Raw genomic sequence first — 20,864 nt, forward strand, 5'->3', positions numbered from 1 at the left:
AGATTCTGACAGCAGGATAATCTTTAATACAAATCTTTTGTTTAATTTTGATACCTTGACACAGGTTATCGGCCCATACCTATGACAGACGTTGGTCTGCTTCTAACTGTCTATTTCTGACAGCCCCCTCAAGCACCACATGCCAGGCACACTGACAAGAAACCACTATTATATGTACGCAAGTAAACTGGCTGAGGAAGTGGATAGAGGTGGAAATGCAGCTCCTCCAAGTTTGCACTTGACAGTTTTAGTGACATTTTCAGTTGCACAAATATGGTGATGTATCGTCCTGCTGCACTGTGGTATGAACTTTATCGTTAGCCATGTATCACATGAGTTGAGATGATATCTGTATGTAATGAGCAGAGAGATACTGGCTGTGAGTCATGAATAAGAAAATGTGTGTGTGTGTGTGCGCACACGCTGCTTTATCTGTGATGTCATCCTTCCCGTAAGACCAGCAGGTCACAGTCAGCGTCACAGGCGTTGGGTGACACGTGCCCTGCAGGCCTCACATCAGCAGATTCAGAGTGTGTTCTTCACACAATTAATCAGCAAATAGCTCAGGACGTCTCCCTGGGCGAAGTTTGTGTTTGTGTTTGTACTTGTGAGTGGATCATTCACTTCAACCCCAGAGGAAGGTTATGTCATGTAATGTAAACAAAAGAAAAAGCAGCACATCCATGCAGATCCGGTAAGCTCTGAAATGTTTTCGGGTGAATGAGTTTGGCTGAAGTTGTGTGGAACATTGTTTTCTCCATATTGATATAATGTTCTCCATGTGCTGCTGAGCTGGTGTGACAATGCATCCGATCAGTTAAATGGCCTCAAGTATTTGGAGTTCTAACAAATATTATGTGATGGGCTATACTTCAGACAGTCTGATGCACTTCTAGGCTTTATATTTAGGACTCAAACAGGGTTTTAAGGTTCAAGGTTGAACGGTGCATAACGTGGGGTTGCTGTGCTCATCTACACTTTCTTTCAGCCTTCTCCTCTGACCCCCCATAACCCACGCACAGACACACACAAGTTTGTGCAGCTATTCTTCTCGGGACCCTGCACTGTCCTCCCTTCATTTGGACAATCTAAACAAAACGTTATCTCTAATCATAACCATAACCTGTTAATGCCCAACCTTAACTTAAAACCGGAGTTTAAATCGTAGCCTCATTAGGACCTGGTTTTGGTCTCCATGAGGACGACAGGGTCAGTGTTTATGCCAGAAAAGCTCCTAACGAGGTAACAAATACAAGAACTCCCACACACACACAGACATACACACACTAACACTTTGAGGGCCCCTTGCTTTTCATAACAAAAGGCCCTGTCTACAGCGAGTGTGCAGCACTCTTGCATGGCAGAGTGGGAAGCCCTCGCGTGTCAGGTGTCACGGACATCTGTGCATGTGCGTGTTCCTGCGTGTGATGCGTCTTAATTGTGCATCTCAGCCTGATCTTTGACACCCGCCCACCCCCCTCCTCCGCTTCTCCTTTTTTTCCCTTTTGTTTTTACTGCTTGCCTGACCAAAAATCTAAATAAATTTCGACTTGTTTGTGTAAAGGAGGTGGGCAGTTGCAGGAAAGGTGGGAGGGTTTGTAAGTAATCGGAGCTCAGACGTTGCAACATTCTGACACGGGATGAGGAATCTTTGCTGGTGAGCTCAGTGCTCTTGTTTTTGTTTTTTCAGCTCTGGTGTTTTTGTTTTTCCCCCCTTTTCTTTCTTTACCTCCCTTCTCCCAATCCCATCTCTTTCTTGGCCTTCTCTTTCTTTCTCTTTCTTCCCTTTCTCCTCATTGTCCCTCTGAGCCAGCCATCAACAGTTCAGCTCAAATGAACCCAGCTGGGGGAGAACATGTTTTTTTTGCCTCTGAGGCTCTGCAGAGGTCATTGCGACTGCCGGGCTAAGCATATGCTTTAAGCCTCTGAGGTGTCGTACCAGAATTACCTAATTGACACACTGATATTACCGGGTCTGATGGATCAAAGTCCAACTCAAACTTGCAAAATAGACATGGGTCATTGAAAGTGCTTGAATTTTTTGCAAGAAACAAGTTAAGGTAAATGTGTCCTGTCGCCAATGCGCCCTTGTTTGTTATGACATCACCTACTCTTTCATGTGCCCTGCATTGCTTGATGTACGTAGACGAGGCCTACACAGAACAAACGTTGAGTCGTAATTACTAGCAGTGTTGTGGACACTGTACACCGTTGACATGAGATTCCGTGCAGAACAATGAGCGAGCTACTTTAAGCAAGAGCAAGCATATTATTTGATGCCTTGGAAATGCTAATTCCAAGATATCTGGCTTACCAAAGAAAATTACAAAGACTGGCTTGCCCAACATCCCAAGGACAATCACTAGGCCAGATGCAGATTGTGCTGCAGATCAATAAAAGTGGACGGCATGGGCGAAGCAACTCTTACGCTTCCCTACAAGTTGCCCTCCCATCTTAAGCTGTGTCAGGACATTCCGTCCTTGAATTTTAGGGAATTGGTCCTGGAAAATCCTTGAAAAGTCTGATGTCAACCAAGGTGTGGGGACCTTAAGAAAGGTTCCTACCTACAGTATCTCTGATGTTGAATGTGCCTGTGTGGTTGCAACACACTTTATATAACGTAACCTCATCTGTCGGATCACAAAATGACCTGTGAATGAACTTCTCTTTCTCTGTGTCCCCTTTTTTCTTCATCCTGCAGAGAAGCAATGAGGAATTACCTGAAAGAGCGAGGCGACCAAACTGTCATGATCCTGCACGCAAAAGTTGCACAGAAATCTTATGGCAATGAAAAAAGGTGAGTTGTTCTTGGAGTCTCATCCAATTGTCACTGTTTCTTCAAACTTTGATTTAGAGGTTCATAGATGGGAAATGCACATATTTGTATGAGAAAATCATGATTTCTCTGGACAATTTTCAAATCTCAGATTAACACCACACATTCAGACTTATTTCTTATGGCTCTCAAAGGAATATTTCATCATTTTGGGAAACTGGACTCGAAGAGAGATAGTTGTGATACAAGTGAAGCGGTACACTCTGCAGCTGCTTAGCTTAGTGTAGCAGACTGGAAAGTGAGGAAAACATCTACAATGGCCTTGTCCAAAGAAAACAGAGCCCAGCACATTGTTATCTCACTTGTTTAATTTGAACACAGTGTAAAAACAACAAGTTGTGGTTTTGTGGGTTGTTGTTAAGTTCCCCCCGACTTTTTCTTGGAGCAGGCTAGCAGTTTCCACCTGTTTGTAGGCTTAATGCTAAGCTAAATAAAACAGATGCAGTCTGTAGCCTCACTTTGACATTTGTGGGTGTGATGTACTACTGTGTCTGACTTTGTGTTGCATGTCTAGTTGTTTAGTGCAGTTCTGTCAGTGTGTAATGTTTGAACTGCAGATGAGAATTAGTGTTAAGCTAACCCTACAGTATTTATACTTGATATTATACATGATCACAGACCAAGAAAATGTCTTCCAGAGAGATTGTGGTGGTGATCTTGATGATCTCATCCGGCTCTCAAAAGGTTCAAACAAAACAAAGGAGCTTTTTAAAATGTTATATTGAAGATTAGGTCTCACTTTATTGTATTCTTTGTTGTCTTAACTAATTTGGCAATGGTTATGAGCAGGGTCAAGACGTTATCCCATCCAACTGCACATCAACCCGTTTAGGGAGGGGGTTTTAGCCATAGAATTCACAAATTCCAACTTGTTTGCAGCCGTCTCACTTTCCTAGTGCGATGCTGCTGTTGCCTTTGTCTGTCTTGACATAAAACAAATCACTTCCCTTGTTCAGTGCGGCAGTGTCACTGGAAGACACGACCTAACCACTGCTATTCTGAGAAACAGAGAGAGAGTTGTGTGGAGCTGATAGACGCATCCACACCAGGACAGTCTGGGGGACTCGGTTCAATTGGGCGGGGAATGTTGAAAAATTTCACACCTTCATTTGTTCACTTTAACACTTTTGTAATCGAACCAAACCACCTGGAGAACATCACGCAGTTAAAACAGCAGCTGACCTGGAAGAAAATCAGCTTTTCTTTCCTGGTGTAATGTAACAGATATTTGTTAATATTTAAAAGTAGTGCTGCATGCTTAAATCTATTCCCTGGAGAACCCTTTAATCCTTGTTCATCTTTGAGAAGACAAACCCTTTCATTGCAAGGATTTATGGCCAGGTTAGAAAGCACAAACACGTATTCCAGTGTGTTTGTCTTGACCTCAGTGACCTACTGTATCAACGGAGGTCAGAGAAGGAAACGAGCACAAATCCCCTGTGTGTTCAGGTGAAGGCTGGAGAGAGACAGAAGGAACAGGAAATGGGAGCAATGGCAATAAACGAGATCAGACACCAGGGTCAAACGGTGCTCAGGTCAAGGACAAGAGCATGCGGGTCACAGTGCAACTTCACTCCTATCAGTCATGCTTTCATGTACTTTCCCTGCAGTGGGTGCAACCTTTCTTCTTCTTTTTCTTTCTCTCACTTTTACTCCCTTGAACTCTTGTCACTTTTATTTTCTTCCTCGAACCCTTCCTGTAAACTCAGCTTTAACCTTTCCACCTCTCACTCTCAAACCTTTTATAGCCTCTTCCCCTCCCCCGGCTCTTGCTCGTTTTGCAGCTCTCTTCAAATCTCTCCATCTTCTGCCTGACTGCTCAGATCTCATCAGCTTCGTCTCTTGGTAAACCAAGCCAGACACCTTTAGAGAGTTGGAGCAGAGCAGGGGACAAAGATGGGGACGTGGGGAGAGGTTGTGACAGAGAGGAATTCCTCATAATGTTTGTTGGGGAACATTCAAACACTTGTACATGAGTACATGTCTGTGAAGAATCAGTGATCAGTGTTACTGGTTTGTGAGTTGCTCATTGAAAAGGCTTTAATTATTGTTTTCTGTTCAATTACGTAAGAAAGTTCTTTGTGACGTTACAAAATGACCATATGTCATTACAGATTAAAAAAATGGAAAATTCCAAAGGTTATCAAACCTATAAAAAAACCTCACTACCCTTCTCAAAAGCATCTCAACCAGAGTAGAAGGAAGAAAAACAAGATGTGTTAAAGATATAAATGCCTGAAAGATCACGAAAAGGTTACATTTCTATAAAAATAAAACAGACTGTGGGGTGGTTATATGTGTATATGTATATATATGTATATATGTATATATATATATATGTGTATATATGTATATATATATATATATATATATATACACATATATATGTATATACACATATATATACATAGTGTATAGTGCAGCGCTTAACTTCAGTATTGTACAGTTTCCGCTTTAAACTCTAAAGGTCGCTGCTGTACATATTGTACATATTGTACATATTTCCCTGTAACAGTCCCAAAGGGATTTCTACTGTATCATTGTCACAATCTGATATTGAAGTTTCCGCCACTACTGTGTGCACATGAGTCCTTCACCATCCCCTGCCTTGCAGAAAACCCCTCCAGTGTTTGGTGTCTGTCTCTCACCTCTGATTACTCCCCTCTATACAGTAATAAGGGAGCCCACAAAAGTGGGCACAAGGCGAATGCAAATGTACCGTCTCCCCCTCCTTTTTTTCCCCTTTTTTCTTTTTTCTTTCTGTCTGAGCTTTTTATAGGAGGTGAAAGCAGACAAACACCCACAGAGACAGACGCTGCTGTTGCGAAATAGGTCGCTTTCCAGTTCCACGCTGACGCACATGAATTAATTTGAAGTGTGCCGCTTCACCAATGAGTCGATTTCACATTTAACCAGGCCCAGGTTGTGTCATTTTCCTGTTATGGGCCTATTTTACTGACATTAGAGACAAAGTATTTCAAGGGAAAAAAAAACCCCAGCTTGTTTGTATTTCCCAACAAATCATTGTGAGCTGGACTGATCATGGTAACATCTGTTAAATTAGGTTTAGCTGGACAAAAGAAGACCTAGATGGATTGTGTTTAAAAATATATTGATAAAGGTTTCTGACTGTCTTGTTGAAGTTTGGTGCAGGTCTGCCCTCTTCTGTTGGAAATAAAGAGATGCACATTGTTCAGTTGGTGCTTCCTTTACAGTTTTTCCTGTTGAGTCTGCTCCTAATGTTATGTGTTATGTTATGACTCGAAAACTATGTCAGCTCTCCAACAAGTGGATTAAACATTGTTTTATTTGCAGTTACAGCAGTAAATCAGGCCAGAAGCTTTTTTTGTTATGTTATAAAACAAAGTGATGAATATATTCTTCTCCCCATGTCAAGGTTCTTCTGCCCTCCCCCCTGCGTGTACCTGATGGGCAGTGGCTGGAAGAAAAAGAAGGAGCAGATGGAGCGAGACGGCTGCTCAGAGCAGGAGTCGCAACCATGTGCCTTCATCGGCATCGGCAACAGCGACCAAGAAATGCAACAGCTCAATTTAGAGGGCAAGGTGAGAGAAGTTTTGCACAGTTGTCCTTTTAAGGGCTCGCCGTCACTCTCTTATTTATTTTCGCACATTAACTAATTATAAAGCCATGTTTCCATCATGATACAGTATGATTTGGAATGGTAAAGCCCTCAGTCAGGCTTGCGTTTGAACTGAGAACAGTACCTTTACTTGGTTAAAACTGATAATTGATAATGGATTTATAAGTATAGTCCCTTTGTGTCTGTATTTGTACACATCAGGAAAAGCTGTGAGGAATGATAAAAGTCCCCCGTGTAAAAATGAGTGACATCTTTTAGTGAAACTGCAGATTATAGCAAATGGTGAACTCTTCCTCTCACTCTTCCCTTTCCCAAGTACGTTAGAGAACTACGGTGGCCTTTGCATACCGGAAAGGATTATGTTCTTCAGTTGAAACGCAGACACGTAGACCCAAAATGGTTGCCCCCATAAAGCAGGACCCTTGGCTTCACTTTAGAAACTGTATTAAGGGCTTACTCTAAAGCCTGGTTTATACTCTATTAAATAAGTAACACAATAAATAAAACCTAACAATATTGTTAATTTATGCTCCTTGTAAAGGTTCCAGTCATCTCTGTGTTACCGCAGTCCTCTGGGCAGCTCTTTCTGTTTCTAGTTTAGGTCCTGATCAGTAATACATGTTGTTAAGTTTATGTGCTGGTTTTGGTCTTAATATTGGATGGATTTTAGAATATTTTGAATTCAATTTGACTGTGAGGACAATGGGAGCAAATGAAACGGAGATGATCAGTGCATCACCGAACCAATCAAGAGAGCAACAGGGAGGATATGAGACTGATCCCTCCTAAATGTTATACTCGAGGAAACGTTTTGATCTGGTTTCCTTGTCTTCTTTCCTGTCATCTTTCCCTCCTAGAATTATTGCACAGCGAAAACCTTGTACATATCCGACTCTGACAAGAGAAAGCACTTCATGTTGTCCGTCAAGATGTTCTACGGCAACAGCTCTGACATCGGTGTCTTCCTCAGCAAGAGGATCAAAGTCATCTCCAAGCCCTCCAAAAAGAAACAGTCCCTCAAAAATGCTGACTGTAAGTTTGCAGTGCACACATTTATCTATTCACTCATGAGGGTGTACACTTGTGTTGCGCCGGAGGGAGTTTCCTCATTATTTCGCTCCAACAACTGTTGTATGACCATAAAAGTATATTACCAAAGGATAATGGATGCTATTAATGAGCAAATGTATTCACTAGGGCTTCAGCAATTATTCGATAAATTGATTATTCATCGATAACTAAATGAACCGTTAACTAATTGTGTTTTTTCAACAATTAAAAAAGTTTCTCTTGACTTCTTAAATGTGAATATTTTTGCTCCATATGAGAAAATGAATCATTAAAACTGAATCATTTTGGTTTGTAGACAAAACAAGACAATTGAGAACATCATCACTTCCAGGTTTGAGAAACACAGATCAACATCTTTCAACATTTTCTGACATTCTATGGCCCAAATTAGTGCTCGATTCATCGAGAAAATAATTGACAGATTAATCAGTTATGAAGAGAATCGTTAATTACAGCCCTAATTAATCACACTACTACAGTATTCTGCAACACCACATCAGTTCACAAAACTTCAGACAGTTTGTTTCTTTGTTTTTATTAAGATCCCCATTAGTATCAAATAGGATAATCCTTAATCAGTCCCACAATGGGGAAATGTACAGTGTCACAGCAGCAGAGACAGTAAAGTAATCAATATTCAACATGCATTTTGAATGTACTTTATAGAAAGGCTATTAAGATTATAAAAGTGAAATAGTATACACATGAAATATCCATATATAAACGGTATAAAATATCAATAAACGTGAACATGTTTGATTAAGTTATATCCATATAACTCATAATATTTAGAAATTATACTAGCTAATTAAGTTTTTATTACACACATATTTGTTTGAAATCTTTGTGTTAAATGCTCTAATCTAAAACCCTTCTTTCGAGCAGTGATGTAGTTATTATTAGTATCATCACTGATGATCATTTCTAGCCACTAGAGGGCAGCATAGGTCCACGTGAGTGTGTGTGTTGTTACCCCAGTTCTGTCACATGTGTCACACCTGTACTCCTCAGCTCAGACTTGTTATTTCTGACCTCTTGTCACACACTGCTGACTCAGACGACCTGAGAGCAGAGGGTCAGGTCATGTTTTGTCTCACCGTCTCACGCGTCTGCTCTGTGTTCTCGTTCTTGTCCGTCCACAGTGTGCATCGCGTCGGGGACCAAAGTGGCACTGTTCAACCGGCTGCGGTCCCAAACGGTCAGCACGCGCTATCTACACGTGGAGGGCGGCAACTTTCACGCCAGCTCCCAGCAGTGGGGCGCCTTCTACATCCACCTGTGTACGTTTTTTTTTTTTTATACGTGTGGCCTGAGGTCACGCTGTCTGCATCACAAACACAACATGTTGCGAAAAGAGTCAGAAGTTCTCACTCTTACGGGGCCGTAATCTCAGGTCTCACAATCTGCCTCTGTTTTTAAGTGCCCTCTTTTACAACAGAGAGCAGCAAATTATGCCCTGAATGATCTCCAGTCTCAATTCTAAATCCTAATCCCTGTAAATGACATGAAACAGATTATTACTTCGGAGTATTAGGGCCAAACTGAAGGGAATAAAGTCGTAATATAATGAGAATAAAGTCGTCATATTATGAGAATACATTCATAATCTTTTGAGAATAAAGTCGTAATATTATGAGAATAAAGTCATAATCTTTCTAGAATAAAGTCGGAATATTATGAGAATAAAGTCATAATCTTTCTAGAATAAAGTCGGAATAAAATGAGAATAAAGTCGTAATATTATGAGAATAAAGTCATAATCTTTCTAGAATAAAGTCGTAATATTATGAGAATAAAGTTGTAATATGAGAATAAAGTCATAATCTTTCTAGAATAAAGTCGTAATAAAATGAGAATAAAGTCATAATCTTGCTAGAATAAAGTCGTAATATTATGAGAATAAAGTTGTAATATAATGAGAATAAAGTCATAATTATTATTCAAGAAAAGTTATCTTTAACATCAGGACTTTGAAAAGATTGTGCAAGAAACTGAGTTTATTTGTAAGAAATTAGTGGTCGACGGCAGGCTATCGCTGGTTACATCTGCGTTCTGTTGCTTTTTTATAATAATAATAATATTAATGATAATAATAATACATTAGATAATGATGAAAAAGGATCTCATAATATTTCGACTTTGTTCTCGAAAGATAAAAAAAAAATTCTCTTCAGTTTGGCCCTAATACCGTCATAGATTTTAAAGGATGTAGTTAGTTTCTCATGTTATTTGTTGCTGTTGAAGCTGTTATGCATAACTTTTAAATGAACACATATGTCTGCTACATATAAACCATTGTCAAACGGGTTCATACAGCATTGATTCAGACTCTCTGTGTTTCTCAGTATAGCATTATTTGATCTCCCTGTTGCCCGGTGACATTTCCGCAAGAAAAAAAACGACAAAGACAGTGATTGATTGCTCTTATGTGAGTGGGTAGCAGAACTGACTTCTCTCCTGCGGTTGTTTTTCATTTCTCAGTGGATGACGAGGAGTCAGAAGGAGAAGAGTTCACTGTGAGAGACGGTTACATCCACTACGGCCAGACAGTCAAGCTGGTTTGCTCTGTCACTGGCATGGCCCTGCCCAGATTGGTAAACCCAACACATAATAGTATACTGTTTTTAAACACAGTTTTCTGGTTGATGAGTCTAAAATCTAAATTTTAAGCAACACTTTTAATGTTTTTTTGATTGTTCTACCAGTTTAAATGTAAATGTGAGTGATGGAAACAATCCATTCTACCCCTCAGACGTCTAATCTGTCACTTTCTCTTATTCCAGATCATCCGAAAGGTTGACAAGCAGACGGCGTTGCTGGACGCAGACGACCCGGTCTCCCAGCTCCACAAGTGTGCCTTCTACCTGAAGGACACAGAGCGCATGTACCTGTGCCTTTCCCAAGAAAGGATCATCCAGTTTCAAGTCAGTATCAAGTCTCGCCCCCCAAAAAACACTCTTTACCTCAAACCCAGAGACAAAGTCCTCATTTGCTCTTCCCTTTGAGTCAATCTCATTTCCCCCCCCCCCACATATGATTGAAGAAGATTGCTTCACTGCTGCAGAAGTAGACGGCGATCTCTACACCTTAAAATGAACAGAACTCAAAGGGAGTTTGAGCTGAATCTTTTGCGCTCCCTCACCTTTTTATTTCACTGTAATGGCGGTAATTTAGTTCAGGATGAACAGTATGTGCCCCACTCACCTCCATCTTTTTTACCCACTCAGTCAGTGAGTGTGGCATTTGATGGCTGCCCTGAAGATAGTAGTGGGCGTGATTTTTGGTAGTTATCTTTTGCTGCTTGTGTGCATTAAAGTTCACGTCTCTCTTTATTCCTCCTTCTCTCAGGCCACTCCATGCCCAAAGGAACCAAACAAGGAGATGATCAATGATGGCGCCTCCTGGACAATCATCAGCACAGACAAGGCTGAATACACTTTCTACGAGGGCATGGGCCCTGTCCACTCGCCTGTCACCCCCGTGCCTGTAGTAGAGAGCTTACAGGTGCACTGAAGACACACACACACACACACACACACACACAATCGATATGATTTCACCTTTGTCTGTGTGAGTTTACCTCAGTGTCTTCTTTATCTGCAGCTAAATGGTGGTGGCGATGTCGCCATGTTGGAGCTCACAGGACAGAACTTCACTCCAAATCTTCGAGTCTGGTTTGGCGACGTTGAGGCCGAGACTATGTACAGGTGTGTATTTTATTTTCTATGGTATCTATGACACCATTAAACCTGCTACGAACTGCCCTGAGTGATCTGATCACGTGCCAAGTGAGATCGGTCTGAACAATCTCAATCTGTCCCGAATGCACGTACATATTCAATCACAATATTGGTTATTTAATGACCTGAGGATTAGACTCAATCATCTATTTTTCTAGCAAACCTGCCTTGTGCAGCTTTAAATGTCATTAACCAGGCTGCTTGAGGGGCACTTTTCCCTTTCTTGCATAAAATGAGATCCACCGCCCGCACAGACGCAACCACTGTGGCGAATTTGAATCATCAGTAACGACTAAGTGAAGGTTTATTTTTATCTTGGAAGCTTCAGAGGACGATTCGCTTTAAGTTTAAGGAATATAATGAAAATATAAGTAAGGTATTAGTATTCTAATCCAAATTGATGAAAGCTGTCACAGAGTTCTCAGTCAGATTTAAAGCTGCAGACACCGCGAACGCCCTGTGGCAGAGTTGCCTAATGCTCGTAATAAATACTCATGTCGTGTTTTATTCAAACTGTACGAGCATCATTTTTCCTTAAACCTGTGCTCTCCTTTTTTTGTGAGTGAGCCAAAAGAGCGGAGAGACGGTTACGCTCCAGTAAAATGTTGAGTTTTATAGATGGATCAGATTTTATGTGTGTAGCTGTATCAACCCCAGCAACAAACGTGAAGTTAGAGGCATGGAGGAAGGACAGCGATAAAACTGCTGAGATTTTGTGAGTGAGGTGCCTTGCAGATCAGGGCTGCTCAACCTTCTATTTTGAAAGGTTCTAATCTGACGAGATCTACTGGTTCACGAAGTCATCGCTTGTCGACAGCCTTTCCTTTACATAATTACAATGTACGTGCATTTTTCTACCTCGGTGCTCTGGCACTGGGAAGAGGAAGCTAGTTTCTTGTAGTCGGGGCAGTAGGAGCTGGTTGGCAGTCAGTCCACAAGGTAGTCATCTGTCATTGTGGATCTGTCACAATGACCTGACAGTAGAGTTTAGATCGGGCCCAAAAAAAAAAAACAGACCCCGAGCCCGTGCACAATCTTTCCCGATCCATTAACTGAGCCTGAGGTCAAGTTATACCCGACGTTTTAACCAATAGCGTAGGTTTGCATATGGACAGTGTCCCCGCCAATGTTCGGAGAGAGAGAGCGGGAGCGAGCGAATTTCTTCGTAGCGTCAGTGAACGCATCACAGCTGAGCAGTAAAGTCGCTGCGAGTCATGGCTCCTCCATGACTCGCAGCGACTTTACTGCTCAGAGTAAGAGAAAGAGACACGTGATGTGTTGTTCTGACAATGCAGCAGTGACTTTTTAGGGCCGTCAGTGCAGACCTGAAACACACAGACGTGGCTCGGGCAGAGATTCTAAACTCTACCTGACAGCCACAACGGAGGTGGGGGCGTGGCGAGAGAAAAATATGACCAAAGAGTTTTTAATAATATATTAACGGTTTAATTTACCGTTGTCAAGGCTACATCTCGTTGGACTCCCAGGTTGTAGATACTGCATGTCCCGTCACATGCTGTATGGTATAATTGCAGTTTTAGGAGGCTGGCGGGAAAAGAAATTGTGCCTCAGCTGATGTTCTTTATTTGGGCTAAATATATATGTCATAAATCATAAATGATTTAATTGGCTTGTGGCTGTGTTGGAAAGCGTGACGCCCTTCCACTCTAAGTGAGTGAGAAGAATTTCTGTTGAGGCCTCTACCTCGTACGTGTAAGTCGGCCGTGATGCCACTCTTTAATGTTTTTCTACATCCGTATATGACGGAACTGAATTTGTATTCCTCCATCACAGGTGTGCGGAGAGCATGCTGTGCGTGGTGCCCGACATCTCCGCCTTCCGCGAGGGCTGGCGCTGGGTGCGGCAGCCCGTCCAGGTGCCCGTCACGCTGGTGAGGAACGACGGCATCATCTACTCCACCACACTGACCTTCACCTACACGCCGGAGCCCGGGCCGCGGCCCCACTGCAGCGCCGCCGGCGCCATCCTGCGAGCCGGGAACTCCAGTCTGCTGAGCAGCAACAGCCAGGAGGCCGGCGCCAACATCTACGGCCCCAACAGCTCATCCAACGCAGGAGTCACATCCTCATCCTCCACCGCCGCAGCTGTGGTCTCCTAACGCACACAGGAGGCCACTGAATACAATATGCCTTGAGAGCAAATATACCTGAGGGTATATAAAGACTATGGGAAATAATAAACAAAAACTGACTCACTCTAAAGTGCTGTGTATTAATTTTTTTGGATACAAAGAAGCTGAAGTGGAAAATCAGTGGGACAAAGGAGCAAACGCAGGGGAAATCTGAAGAAGGAGTAACATCACGACGTCGTCAGTACAGTGGGAGCAAAGGTGCTCCCTGACACGCCCCTTCATCCTTCCTTCCTCTCCCCTGTGGTTACTTTTGGGACCCACCTGTCCTCGTCTGGTGTTTGGAATGAGTGAAGTTCCTGCCGGCTCAGAGCACCAGCACCTTTCTACGGCTGTGAGAATGGAAAACCACAACAACAATACATCCACCGTGTACAAAAGAAAACAAAGTCGTCTATTTTTTGCGCTCCCTTGCCCCTTTGCCTCATTTCCTCCCACCACTTGTTTTATAATTATTCCTTTTGGGTTTTTTTTTTTTTTTTGTGTTTCTCTGCATTAATTAGTGTTTTCCGAAAGGGGGCTGGATGTATTGTTGTTGGATGCAGAGGGACGCACATAAATCGTGACGATTACATAGTTTTTATGGACCAAGGATCTTGTATAAGCTTTAGTAAAGGTACATTTTTCTCCATACCTTTTTTGTATTAAACATATAGTACACTTTTGTTACCAAATAGTTTCTATTCTATTCCTCTGAGCTTGGGCTTTGTTTTCCCCCTTTTGAGGTCCAAAATCCTGACCTGTATGTTTTTGCAACCTTTGCGACAGACGTGTGCTTTTTTCAGTCTTTGGATGGAACTCTTTGTTTTGATACTCTCACTTCTTTTTCTTCTTTTTTTGGGGGAGAAAAAAAACAAACAAATCTGAAGTCTTGGTTGTTTATTTACATAAGCGAAGGTTGTTTATTTGTTTGTTTGTTTTTAAATTGGGGAATAACCTCAGAGGGCCTATTTTTTATCATTGGTTTTTATGAAGTCTTTAAAAAGAAAAGCTTTAAGCAACGCCTCTGCCTTGCCTGCAATACTCTATGTGCGCTATGTCTCTTTGGAAAATATACGCATCCGTACATCTCACGTGGAGCCATAGCAACGTTTGCAGAACACGTTAAAAAAAAACAAAAAAAAAAAAAACAAACAAACATAGACTTCCATGGTTGCGACCACAAGTCGGTTTCAAACTAATGTAATAAGCGTAGTCATTGACTTACAAGGGTAGCCTTAGTACTGTATATTCTTACTGTGTACACAGTCAAACCAGTCACATATCTAATACTCGTATCAGAACATGTTGTGAAAGTAGTCTCTTAAACCTGCACCGTGTGAGCGAGGTGCGTTCAGTGTGTGCTGTAGTTTTCTGGTGGCATCTTAAAACTCCTCTTTGTAACTTTTCCCCTCTTTCCTTCTCATCCCAAAAAAAAAGAAAAGAAAATAGACAGACACTTTTAATTGAATGTGGCCTTAATGAAAAGTTAAAGAAAACGAGAAAAAAAAAAAAAAAGCTCCACCTGTTTCTTATCTGCTGTTTACTCACCTTGGAAGAACGTGTTGTGCACAGCACAAAAAAAAAAAGGAGCTACTAACGCCTCGCTTCTCATCAGCCGCAGCTCTGAGAGCAGAAGCACCGTCTTCTTCCTCTCGTGCAAAGCGAAAGCAGCCTTCAAACCCCGCCCCCAATTTTCTATTCTCCTCTCACCTTTGGTACAAAGTCTTTGCGAGCGCTGTAAGCTCCTTTCAGTCTTCTTTTTTTTCCTTTTTTTTACAAGAATCTGCGGGTTCGCAGAAACAAAGCGCGTGTACATTTCGTTAACTCACTGTCCGAGTAGTTGCACTCATCTGTGTTCATGGCGACCGACCGACCGCGAAAAGGCCTTTTAAATGTGTTTTATTGAAGAAAAAAAATGTTGTTTTTTTTTCCAAACAGAACAGCAATATTGTACAGGTCAATTCATCATGTTTTTGTCTGCCTGAGCACTACTTCACCAGCCAGCAAATATCTGTGTGTGTGTGTGTGTGACTGTAGTATGTAGTGGCTGTAATGGAATCTTGAGTCAGACTCGCTCCATTTCAAAATCTGCTCTCCAAAAAGAACCCAAAAAAACGAACTTTCTAAGATTCATGTTTTTGTTTTTTTCTCTCTCTTCTTTTCTTTTCCGTCTTCCACCTGAATCCAAATGTCCACTCGTTGTGGGCAAGCGTTCAAAGGCAATACTTGTGATCTTCGTCTTACAGTGTGACTGTAAACACTGAAAAGTGGGTGAAAAGGAACAAAACAATACTGTAACGTGAATGTCTGATTGACTGATTGATTGATTGATGAAGAATTTTTCTTACAAACGAAATGGGAACATAAAATGGGATTCTCTTGCTCCCCCATCGCCACATGTCCATGTAAAAAAAAAGAAAAAAAGAATTAAGTTATGCCCCGATTTCACCACCTGTCCGTCATTAATGTAAAATATTTTATATTGTAATATTGATATTTTTTAAATTATTGGTACAAAGTCTCCCTCTTGTCTTATGTCAAAAAAGAAAAAAAAGTAAAGTGCATTATTGCCCATGCTGCCTAGATTGGCCTGGGAGTTTTTTTTTTTTGTTTTGTTTTTTTGTTTGTTTTTTTAAAGAGCCCACTTCCTGTCTGCCCTGGACGTCGTGGACGAGTTGGTGCTACAGCAGCTGTCGTGTAGCATCTCCAAAAAAGAAAGAAAGAAAATGTTTTTCTTTCGCGCTTCTTCATGCTGAACTGAATTAACCCTTTACTCTGCAGGATGGAGGTCACAAAATCTAAAAAAACCCTTTTTTTTTTCTACGTTTACTATAACTGTAAATTAGAGATGGCTCAATATCACTTTTTCATGTCTAATACTGATGTCTTCAAAGCCTCGAGTATCTGCCGATATCAGTTCGGATACAGTCTTGTTACAAAATAACTGTTTTTCCTTCTTCTTCCATTTCGCTGTGCGTTCACAACCAGCACAGTCTGAAATCTGTCGCGTGACAACATTACGTTACAAAGTCAACGTCACCCCGTAACCGTTTGTTACCCCAAAGCTCTGCGACACTATTTTTACTTGTATAACTTTAGTCATTCTCCTCTGGCGGAAAAAAATGGTACAAAATTTGGACCACTGTGATAATGAATATCATATCAGACCGTTACTAATGGAGCTTTTCCACTATACAGTTGTAGCACGGCTCCACTTTACACTACTGTTTTTTTTGCTTTTCCATTAGCAATAGTACCTGGTGCTTTTTTTTTAGTACCTGCTCTGGTGAGGTTCCAACGAGCTGAGCAGGTACTAAAATGTGACGTCGACAGACTCACCGATGAGTCGGAGAATCAAAGCGAACAATGCCAAACTTTAGATCAGTTAAAAATCCCGAAAGCATGCATTCATCTTCAACATTTAGCACGGAAATGTCAACAATCTCAATATTTAACAGAGGAGTCTGGTGTATTTAGCGACACAAGTGCTGAAAGCTGGCGACCGCGAGCCGGATCACAACCCACTCAGCCGCCGGTGCTTCTGTCATCTTTTTTAATTGGCTGATTCTAATGATTCAGTTACACTGAAAACAACTTCTTTGCTCGTCACTAGTTTGTGTCGTGTGTAAAACAACATCATGGCCGTGCTATGTCGAGCCCTGCCCAGTGGAAAACGACGTGTCTGATACCAAACCGAGTATAGAGTCGAGCTCGAACTGTTTAGTCGTGCCATAAATATCATATCGGGCGGATATCGTATTGGACTGATATTGAATATCATATCGGCTCATCCCTTCTTTAAATTCGCAGAGTTTTTACCGTAGCCTCTACGTTAGCCCATCCCACCAAGCGTGGGCACAATATTGTCTAGTTTATTGTTTGTTTCTTCTTCTTCTTCCTTCTGCATTTTTCAATATTGTTTAGATGTTGAGCCGCCTCCTTCAAGCAAACTGCCGCAACAGAGCAGCTTTGTCAAAATGACATGAGCTAATGGGGGGAGGGAGGGGGGAGGGGGTGGATGCATGCGTCGCCTTGACAATCTGAGCTGGTTTACAGTTTTTCTTCTCTTTCTTGAAACGTCTGGAGTGTCCAGAGACTCGATAACAAACGTCCCTCCGCGATCGCCGAGCGGGCAGACTTGTCAACAAAGGGGTCAAAAGCGTTACATGCCTTCGAAAATGAAACGTCCGCTGCGTTAACCTGGCGACAAAGCTTTGAGAGAACGGGGGGGGGGGGGGGGTCATCACATTTTTTTATTTTTATCTTAACTGGTTTCTTTCTTAACTGGTCATCAATGTTTTACTCTTCCAAAAGCAGCTGTTTGTTTTTTTTTTGTTTTTTTTTTATAATGAGCTCTGAACAATGTATGTATCCTCTAATATGCCAAATGTCTTTTTTATAATGTAGTTTTCATGCACTGCTAAACGAAACAGGGCAGAGTGAGAGGCAGCTTTAAACAAACCGAATAAACAAAGTGAGTGTGGAGCCCCTTCTCTGTCGCACTCAGCCTTACTTCTCCTTCAGACTATTTGGCTGTTTGCACTACAGAGCGCGAACCTTTCTTTTTCTCTCTCACACACATTTCATCCTCACTCTTCATCACTCATCTTTATGTGCGTACGTTGTTTTTTTTCTTTTTCTCTGGGTTTACCATGTAGCCTGTTGTGCTTGGCTTTGCTTCAGTCGGATCACTTCATTTGTTTTTGTTGTTGTTGTCATTCCCCCGTTTCTTCTCCTCCTCCTTCACATCCTTCCACTATCGTTCACTCTCACTGTATCTGTGTATTATTCTAGTAGGTGGTAAGCAGAGGTGTCGTTGTGGTAGTATACTCAGTGCTCAAAGGGTTGCTGATGGTAGGAACCTGTGCCGTTTGTAACATTTAGCAATAACGTCAAAAACAAAAAGGGGGGAGGTTTTTTTTTTTTTTGTTTTTTTTTTAAATAACATGCGTTAGTTTGGATTTTTTTATGTACATATTGCAGCTCCAGATCATGCTCAAATCTGTATGTCATTAAAAAAAAAAGAAGAGGAAAAAAAAAAAAACTTGCAATATTGGCATAAAAATGAGAAATAAAAAAAGTGATACAAAATCAGGCTTTGTGTATGTGTTTTTTTTGTTTTGTTTAATCGAAGCCAAAGCATGTACATTTTTATTATTGTCATACACTTTAAACTCCCGAGCTCAAAGAGCATGAATGAATAAGCGGCGACATTTTCCCTTAAGCCAGTTTCATTCTTTCTTCTTCCCATTCACAGGTACACATTTCCCAGCGGCTGCAGAGTGAAGGCGGACCGACGGTGCCTCGGGCGTCCACAAAGCCCAAATGGACCTCTTACCCACAGATTTCACCCCCTTTCATTTCCTCCACTTTTCTAATCCCTAATGCCTTCTGTCCTTTTAGAGCCACTTTTATTTAAAGAAGTTAAAAGCGTCCTACCTTGTTCTGCCCCCAAGTCCTAGCAGACGCTCTTGCACAGTGGGCTTTCAACGTCTTTAAACTGTCAACAACACTTTGGTTTATTCGTAGCTTTGTAAGAGAACAACACAATGCCGCCGTTTCCAGAACTGCTTTTAAAATGTGCACTAAAATTGGCGGGATTCTTTTTTTTTTTTTTTTTTTACATTCAACTATGTTCCCACAGGTCTAACAGGACTTTCTAGGCACATTGTCATACAGTAAAACAGAAAAGGCCCAGTATGTAAGGATTAAGGCCCTGCTATACCTCTGCCTGGCTGATACCCCGACTCCCCTGTAGGAGAACGTCCTGTTCCCTGCGTCCAGACTTGTACCGCCGCCCGATGGTGAAGTGGGATCCTACGGGACCCTGACGAGTACCAGGGTGCGCACAATGAGAGCGGAAGTACACCAGGGCCTTTAGTGACCTAGTGATCTAATGGTGAGACAGCAGATAGCGTGTCATGGAAATACAATGTCCTCTGCATTGACAGAAAGGATCTTTTTTTGTTTTTCTCATGCAAAATGGAACGTGCTCTCTGGCTGCAGTAGAAACATGGCGGCACAAGATGGTGGCCTGCATATAGAAGGCTTATTCTAAGGCTACAAAAACCAAACAATTTGTACTTTTTAAAAAAATGATTATACACCGATACAAATGTACACATGGGTAGTATATTTAGTTGCTGCCAATAAACCTCTTTAAAGGTCATACTGGTCAGTACTTTTTGAAAAATGCCGAACGTGAACACAGACTTTAAGTAAACATCGGATGAAAACGCGAATAAAAACAACACACACACAAAAACAATCACGCAAAACAGCACACGGCGTCGTTTAAAACTGTCGCCGTCTGTGAGCGGATGGCAGTTGAGTGAACACCTAAAATGATCAAGTGATCCAAGAGAAGTGAGTTTCAGGTTTACACTAAAAGCAGCTTTTCTAGATTCAGTCCTGACACGAGGAACCTGAAGAGCGAGTCATTGGATCGTGTTGAACATTGAGCAGACGTTCTAAATGTTGCTATCTTTGAATTCCCTAACTCCTGTTTTCCTTCTATCTCCCAGCTTGCCGACAAGATCTCGTACGGACATCTGACTTCACGTGTGGTCCCGTGTGATTTGGACGACTTTGTTGTCCCGCCCCTGTCTTAGAGATAGAGTCCTCTACATTTTGTGCCTACACTGACTGTGTAAGCACAACAGTGCTCCAGTAGGTGGCGCCCTATTGTTTTGGTAAAGAGAGACAGAGACAAAGAAGAAGAAGGTGGAGCTTATGTGAGGAGGTGAACACATCAACAAAATCCATCGCTCAACAGGACAAACACACAGATATGATACTATTGATTGTGACATTAAGTGCACGAGCGAGAAAGCTATAGTGACCTTCAATTTAGTATGACTGGAACAGCAAAAATACGGAGTTACCACATGTAGACGAGGAAAGTACGACCCACGCCTTCATGTTACGCACACTGGACCTTCCTGTTCCAGCATGGTCCATGAACACATCAAACCTAAAAGTTACATCACGATATTTAGGTCATAACAACATATTGACACAAAATTGCTAAAGTGACACTGCTATTTTTAACAGTATGTGGAGGCGAGGAGGCGGGGCAATGCCAGGAATCCACTCTTTGAAGAGGAGGCTGCAGGTGTTTAAGGTCCCACACAAAGGATAAGGCTGCTCCAGTTCCCACCGCACACAAACAGAACAGAGAGGTCAAGGATGGACGTTTGTGCGCCGCAGGACTGATTTGAAGCCACTGAGTGAGGTTACATCACAGCTGCTGCTGCTGCTGCTGGACGTGACTCTGTGTAAACAGCCATATTAGTGATTTTTCACGTTGTCGCCAATCTTCTACAAATCAAGAGTCATTTATGTGAGCGATGACTTCCTTGTCCTCGGGTTCCTTTCCTGTGCGCGAAGTCAAATATTTGAGTGTGACAGAATCAGAATCAAGAAAGCGTTGACTGAAACAAAGAGAAATGACTAATCTATAGTATACATTGCTGTTTTGCTTTG

At 41.8% G+C, this 20,864-nt stretch overlaps 1 protein-coding gene across 1 annotated transcript in view; it reads left to right on the plus strand.

Annotated features, from left to right (window-relative positions):
* Nucleotides 1–14,265, plus strand: part of rbpjb (recombination signal binding protein for immunoglobulin kappa J region b) — a 45,912-nt gene extending 31,647 nt beyond the window's left edge. The window contains exons 3-11 of the mRNA XM_058623925.1: nt 2,702–2,797; nt 6,234–6,399; nt 7,295–7,469; nt 8,651–8,788; nt 9,990–10,102; nt 10,292–10,432; nt 10,857–11,012; nt 11,112–11,215; nt 13,043–14,265. Of these exons, the coding sequence (XP_058479908.1) occupies nt 2,702–2,797; nt 6,234–6,399; nt 7,295–7,469; nt 8,651–8,788; nt 9,990–10,102; nt 10,292–10,432; nt 10,857–11,012; nt 11,112–11,215; nt 13,043–13,367 (1,414 nt within the window). The 3' untranslated portion in view covers nt 13,368–14,265. The remainder of the gene's footprint in view (nt 1–2,701; nt 2,798–6,233; nt 6,400–7,294; nt 7,470–8,650; nt 8,789–9,989; nt 10,103–10,291; nt 10,433–10,856; nt 11,013–11,111; nt 11,216–13,042) is intronic.
* Nucleotides 14,266–20,864: the final 6,599 nt, after the last annotated feature.

The sequence above is a fragment of the Solea solea genome, chromosome 3 (genome assembly GCF_958295425.1).
Source record: "Solea solea chromosome 3, fSolSol10.1, whole genome shotgun sequence".
Taxonomy (NCBI): Eukaryota; Metazoa; Chordata; class Actinopteri; order Pleuronectiformes; family Soleidae; genus Solea; species Solea solea.